The sequence below is a fragment of the Bos indicus x Bos taurus genome, chromosome 8 (assembly GCF_003369695.1).
Source record: "Bos indicus x Bos taurus breed Angus x Brahman F1 hybrid chromosome 8, Bos_hybrid_MaternalHap_v2.0, whole genome shotgun sequence".
NCBI classification, from domain to species: domain Eukaryota; kingdom Metazoa; phylum Chordata; class Mammalia; order Artiodactyla; family Bovidae; genus Bos; species Bos indicus x Bos taurus.
The window spans coordinates 57,599,821-57,606,329 of NC_040083.1; the positions used below are offsets into that span (position 1 = coordinate 57,599,821).

The 6,509-nt window shown below is 45.6% G+C and overlaps 1 protein-coding gene across 1 annotated transcript; it reads left to right on the plus strand.

Moving 5' to 3' along the window:
* Positions 1 to 571: 571 nt before the first annotated feature.
* LOC113897444 (spermatogenesis-associated protein 31D3-like) lies at positions 572 to 4,954 on the plus strand. The gene has a single exon (XM_027550208.1). It carries the CDS (start codon positions 572 to 574, stop codon positions 4,952 to 4,954), a length of 4,383 nt encoding a protein of 1,460 aa, XP_027406009.1.
* Positions 4,955 to 6,509: the final 1,555 nt, after the last annotated feature.

Below are 6,509 nucleotides of genomic sequence, written 5' to 3' on the forward strand. Positions count from 1 at the left end.
TCCTGGATGATCAGATTCCTCTTTGAGGTAAATAACCATTGACTTTTTCCTCAAAGGGCGGTTCTGAATATCACATGGGAGAATACATATGAAAGCCCTTTGTGAATGATAAGGCAACATATATATTTGAGCCTTGCTATTATTATCACTGACCATGTGATCTTATATTCTAGTTCTTGAGACTCTCCAATCCACCAAGGGTACCACTAAAGGACATTCTACTTAGTCTCCTATAAGTTCTCTTTGTTCCTACCTTCATCACTCTCCTGGTTTCCCAGGTTGGAGAACTTGCCAGAGCGAAGCAGAGGAGGCAAGGAAGGAGCTTTATCTTCTGCAAAGGTGACTAAACATTACCTTCTTTCCTGTATCCCACTTTTTTAGTGGAGTCTTTGAATTTCTAGGGCCTCAGTGAAGCCTGGGATTGACATGGGAGGGAATATCCTCAGATTCAGAATGTGAAAGCCTTGGCAAGAGGGATTAAAAGATACATTGTGAGATTGAAGAAGTCGAAGAATGTGAAAAGATAGTATACATTGGGCAGCCATACTTTTGCCAGAGGTACCAGGGCCTCATGTTTTTTCCTGGTCCTGGCTGTAGTTTTGTACTTCCTATCTCCTGCAGCCCCCTGGGCCAGCATGATGATACCACCTGCTTTCGTCAACTCTTATGTCCAGACCCCTTCTGTGAGGTGTGTAATAACGCAACTGCTGAGGTCAATCGGCTGCTGTTCCTGGAGGCCCTGGAAGATGCTACTTCCTCTGTGTCTCCTTTGGCTTCCACAGCTCCTGTGACTGAGTCATCGTGTACTTTGTCCCCGGCCTTCTCAGCAGTCCCTCCAGGAAACCTACCTCCAGCCTCTCTGCCAGAGCCTTCCTCACTGCCCTCCTCTATTCTCTCCCCTAGCCCAATGACCCCCTTAACTGACTTTTTTTCACCCTCACCAATGGGCCACTCTCTGGCCTCAGAGCCTTTTTCTTCCTTGGATTCTGAATTCCCAGTGGATTATTCCCCACCCAAAACCATTGCTTTCCCCCTTCTCCTACCACATGACACTCAGACAGCAGACCCTGTTGTCCCAGCAGAGGCCACATTGTTTCTGGATACCATTTCCTCTCTTGACCCCACCCTTTCCCAAGATATCAACCCCTTATCAGATTTGTCCCAGACGATGAATCCCACTGATTCTTTTGCTTGTCCTCATGCACCACCAACCCCATTTGTTTCACCACCATCAGACTGCACTTTATCTGTGACTCAACCTAAATCAATTTCCACTTTATTGAAGCCTGTTCTGGAGAAGTCATCTCCAGATAGCCCTAGTGAGTTGTCCACTTGTGTTTCAACAATCAGAGGCACTGAGCATTCAAGTCTATCAATTTCAGACTTCTCTTTGTGGCAAGCTCAGGCCATGAACGGGCTCCTCCCAGCATTACCACACTCTGATTTTCAGCGAGAGCATGTTTCCCTCCATCCACAAGACACTTATCTCTGGGGAGACTCTGTTACAAAGCACAAGGAGGCCAATAGCCATTCTTTCTCTGGCTTTAACATCCGTGGACTCTTGGAGAGACAAATAAACAACAGAATGGCTTTCCTGAGTTTAGAGAAGAAAGAAAAGGAAGAAGGTCCATTTTCAAAACAAATGTGGTCAGAATACCAACGGACATCTTCAGGGAATTTGTTGCAGTCTCTTGATGTACAGAACACTACAGCCCCCCAAAGTGGCTGGAACAGTGAAAGCAAACCAGAGAAGCTTCACATTTGTCAGCGGCTCTTATATGTCAAGACTTTGGGGGGTAACTTGCAGCAGAAATATAGCCAGCTCTTCTGGGGTCTTCCCTCTTTGCACAGTGAATCCCTAGTGGCTACTCTTCTGGTTTCTAGTAGTAGTTCCCCTCTAGAGTCTCACTTTGTCTTATTCAATGGAATCTGTAATGCTCCTGCAGTCAAAATGCGGGATCGAGAATCTCCACCACTTCTTCATTCCCGTCCCCATCTCCTTCCCCATGTATATCCACCACAATCCTTGCCTCAAACTAAGCCACAATCCCAGTCTCTACCTTTCACTCAGGTCCAGCCCCAGGCCCACCTTCAAGCCCGACTCCCAATCCTATCATCCTCTTCTCCATCCCAAATTAGGGACTGTGGAGTGTCTTTCCACAGATTCCAGAATGAGTCGGACTTTCATATTGCAACTGAAAATCAACATCTGGAGTGGCATGTGTTACAGAAGCAACAGGAAAGTTTGTGGGGTTTAGTTCCTGTGCTCCAAAAATCTCAAGCCACTTGTTCTCAAGCTCATAACCTCCCATTGGTCAACCAGCCATCCCATACCTATGTACCAGTCTCTATCCTTCCTGGCCATTTTCATATCACCAGTGAACCCCAGGAGAAACTGCAGCTCCACGTTCCAAGGAGGCTAATTCCACGCTGGTACCTCCAAGCCTGTAGGAATCTAGAGTCTCTAGCACTGATGGGGCCTCAATGCAAATTAGCAGAAGTACCTCAGCAGAGAGGCAGGCATGTTCAGTTACAACTTTCTGAGCTTCAGGGCCAGGGTAGCAACAATATAGAGAAGACTGAATTGGGTCTCCCAGGAAATTTCCATGAGAGGGTCTCAACAAAGTTTCAGCTAAGGGATGACATGAGGAAGAATCTTGGCTATATCCTTGAGAAGAGCCCAGAAGACAGCCCACAAGATAGCTCAGAATGTTACCTAGTGCAGGGTCTGAGGGCTGCCTTGGGGACAAAAACTAACCGTGTGTGTCACTCAAGGAATCACTCAAGGAATGAATTACTAAATATCTCAAGAAAGGACATAGATCGGAATCAAATAAAAAACATTCTTAGATTACATGTGAGCACAAAGTCTTGGCAGATTAGTGTGGGTAGGATTCCTACAAGTGTGTGTCGTTCATGGCTGGCTGACGACAACACTTTGCTTCCTTCTGCAAGCTCCCAAACCAATGTGGAAGACCCACATTCAAAAAACACAATTGTAGGTAAAGTATGCCACCAGATTAGCACTCCAGAGCTTTCTTTTCTTGATCACAATACCCTAAAGGTGCTAGAAGCCCATATTTTAAGGTTTCGTGTGACTCAGAGATGGGGCCTACCCCTCAAGGTTCTTGAATCCATAAAATTCTATATGTTGAGAGAAGCCAAAATATGGCCTCTTCCTCAATTTGACTTTCCCTCCTCAACCACCCATATTTCTGGGGTAGACTCCAAAGATGAGCTTTCCAAGCCTCTTGAAGAAAGATCTAAAACTTCTCAGGGAAGTAAGGTGAGAACCACAAATTCAACCCCCATGCTGGATCATCCTCTCCCTGTTAGCTCATCTGTGGGCCAAGAAGGACAGAGGGCCCCACAACCATCATACTCTGATACCTACCAAAAGCTTGCAGAGGACATTCAGACAATTGAGTGTGGCAGACAGACTTTTCAGCCCGTCACACACAGAAACAAAGACAAAGTAAGTCAGAATGAGACTCTACTGGATGACAGACGCAGCCCAGTGGTGCCCATAAGACAAGGTGGGTATAGACCTGAGCCAAGGAATGAGACCATGAACTTCAGTGATGGAGTAGAAATGATTCAGGGCCGAAAGACAGCGAGGAAAAATTCACAACATTCCACAATGTTCAGTGTGTCCAGGGAGATATTCAGGGCCAAGGAGCTTCATGCTCTTGAATCACAATCCTGTAACATCTTGCCAACCAGCAAATTGAGAAGCTCCCAAATGACAAAGGTCAAAATGATTAAAGCAGAAACTACCCTGACCACTCAATGTCCCCCACCAAAAATATCTGTTCCCCAAGATTCTGATATATCAGACTTTCAAAAACAGATTCTTACTGAGTTAAAGTTAAAATTCAAGAATAAGGAGCATAGCCAGGCTGACCACTGTCCCACAGACATGACCCCGACTTCAAGTAGGTTGCCTTCCAAGTCTTCACAGACTCTTGCCCAGAGTGTCTCCACTGGGGACATGGCAGCTTCCCAGGTGCCAAACATCCACTCGGAGGACAGTGGGACCAGCATGGAGCAGAGGCAGGATCCCTCTAAGCATGTACTATTGAAGTGCCAGGATAATAACGTCCCACCTGCTGCAGAGAGAAAGCCTTTGGGTTCCAAAGCAGGAGAATACAGAAGTGAAAATTCAGGAGCAGGGATGTCTACAGGCAGAAAGAAGTGCCACCTTGTTGAGGAAAGAGAATTAAAGGACACTTCCTCATCTCTGTCACAGAATGAGCAGCTTCCTCCTGAAAGTTTCTTCAGAAAAAAGATGAGGCGATTTTTTCAGTGGATTGATTTCATGAGAAAAACAAAAGACCAGGAAAGTCCCCATCAAAAAGCCAAATTCATGTCAACCTTTGCACAGCACCAAGACTCAACTGAAAGTGCAGCTCTCTTTGTGAGTCATGGGCCCCTTGAAGCTCACGAGCTCATGAGAGCCATTGGGAAGATCCTAGAAGAGAAGCTGGCATGTAGGTTTGAATCTGAGGCCTTGGAATTAAGTCAGCGCAAGAAAGAACTGCAGACCCAGGTAATGCCTGGTAAGGGACATCCCTCCAACTATGGTGCTCTCCCTGACTTACAGCAAGAGGAATGGGTAAGTCCCAAGTCCTCAAACCAAGAAGCTGTTTATGCTGATCAGAGTTGTCTTACAAGTGTCAGACAGAACAGAGATGGGGTCAGACATCCCCCCAAAGATGTGGCCTTTGAGGATCAGGTTTTATGTCAGAATCAACCCTCTTCCCTGCCCTCCAGGGAGCTGGTAAGCCATCCAAGCCCCACCTGTGTGCGTCAAGAATGCCAGATCCCTCCAGCCCCCCTCACTCCTGAAGAAGACACTGTGTTCAGAGATCTAACTCTTCTATTCAAACAGAAATCACTTCTCCAGCATTTTGAGGGAGAAGAAATTTCTCCAAACGACTCATTCAGTCACTGAGAAAACCTTGCAGTTTTCATGATAAGACATTCTCAGATGAAAACAACCTTCCTTTAGTAAATTGATCCTCCTCAATAAATGTTCTAATAGAGAAACACTAATTAATGCTCTCTGTGTACTGCACTGGGTGCATGGGTTTTAGTTATCCTGGTACTTGTATGTGGGAAATGGAAGGAGTAGTTCAGTTCATTCTGATTTCCTCTCGGTGTCTAAGAGGCTTCCTTGCGGGGAGCCTGACAGTGGTTTTCTCAGTTTTATCCTGGAGTCCTTTATTTGATCCTGCTCTGATATCCTCTACCTAAAAAACTTAATTATTTTTATTAAAAAGTACAAAAATTTACTCTAGAAATTTTCAGGCTTTTGAAAAGTGAGAAGATATCTTAAAGTCTAGAACTTGGCTTAAACTATCTTTTCATCTGCTCTCAAACTATCCTGAGCCATATACAGCTATAGAGTGGAATGAGTTACTCTAGCATAATATAGCCAGATTTGACTCTTGTTGCCTCAAAAAGTTTTAGAGAATGTTTAGGCCTTGAAGTTAGTGGTAGACAGAAATCTTCCTCTTAGATCTCTTGGTGAGGAATAAATGTCCTGCAATGAAGAACTCTTTCATCCTTTATGAATTTTGTGGTGATGGGCCACATCTCCCACTCCTTGCTGCTGCTAAGTCACTTCAGTCGTGTCCGACTCTGTGCGACCCCATAGATGGCAGCCCACCAGGCTCCCCCGTCCCTGGGATTCTCCAGGCAGTAACACTGGAGTGGGTTGCCATTTCCTTCTCCAATGCATGAAAGTGAAAAGTGAAAGTGAAGTCGCTCAGTCGTGTCCTACTCCTAGCGACCCCATGGACTGCAGCCTTCCATGCTCCTCCATCCATGGGATTTTCCAGGCAAGAGTACTGGAGTGGGGTGCCATTGCCTTCTCCGTCTCCCATGCCTTACCCGACCCTAATGAAAATAAGTAGCAGTTCACCGTTTACCTTTCCTCTACCCTTACTGGAGCAGTAGGGAAGACAGAATTTGCAGCTCTGAAAAGGCTGAGGGATATGAATATTTTCTTGAAGACGGTCTTACTTTTGTTTAGAAAATGTTCCTGATCCCAGAGTAACTCACAGGTAGGTGGTCATTGAATGAGGTGTATACAGATAGATAGGCTTTACAATTGTGGACACTGGCCTGGCCAGGGTCAGAATTCAGCAGATTCTTCTGGCTGAAGAATCTGCTGCACGTGGGATGTTTAATCTGGAAAGCATATTTTGAGCTTGATGATGAGGTCTCCCTGCTTGTGAAAGCACCTCAAGGAACAGGAAGAGCTGCTCTTCAAGGAAATCTCTTCAGGGTGGTATTATTGTAAGACGAAGAGATCACCTGGCCACTGTTGGCAGGAATGGCCATTGGGCAGCCACCCAGAATTTTGGGGAAAAGGAGAGAGTAAATAAAATGTAATGATGGAGTGAGTGGGAAAGGAAGACAAAAATGAGAAGGGAAAGAATGACATCATCATCACTACTTATGATCCCATACTGACCACCCACCCACTTCACCCAACACAACCC

What these genes read in the sequence shown, in the direction of transcription:
- LOC113897444 (XM_027550208.1), top strand. Translation starts at nt 572, where the DNA reads ATGTTTTTTCCTGGTCCTGGCTGTAGTTTTGTACTTCCTATCTCCTGC.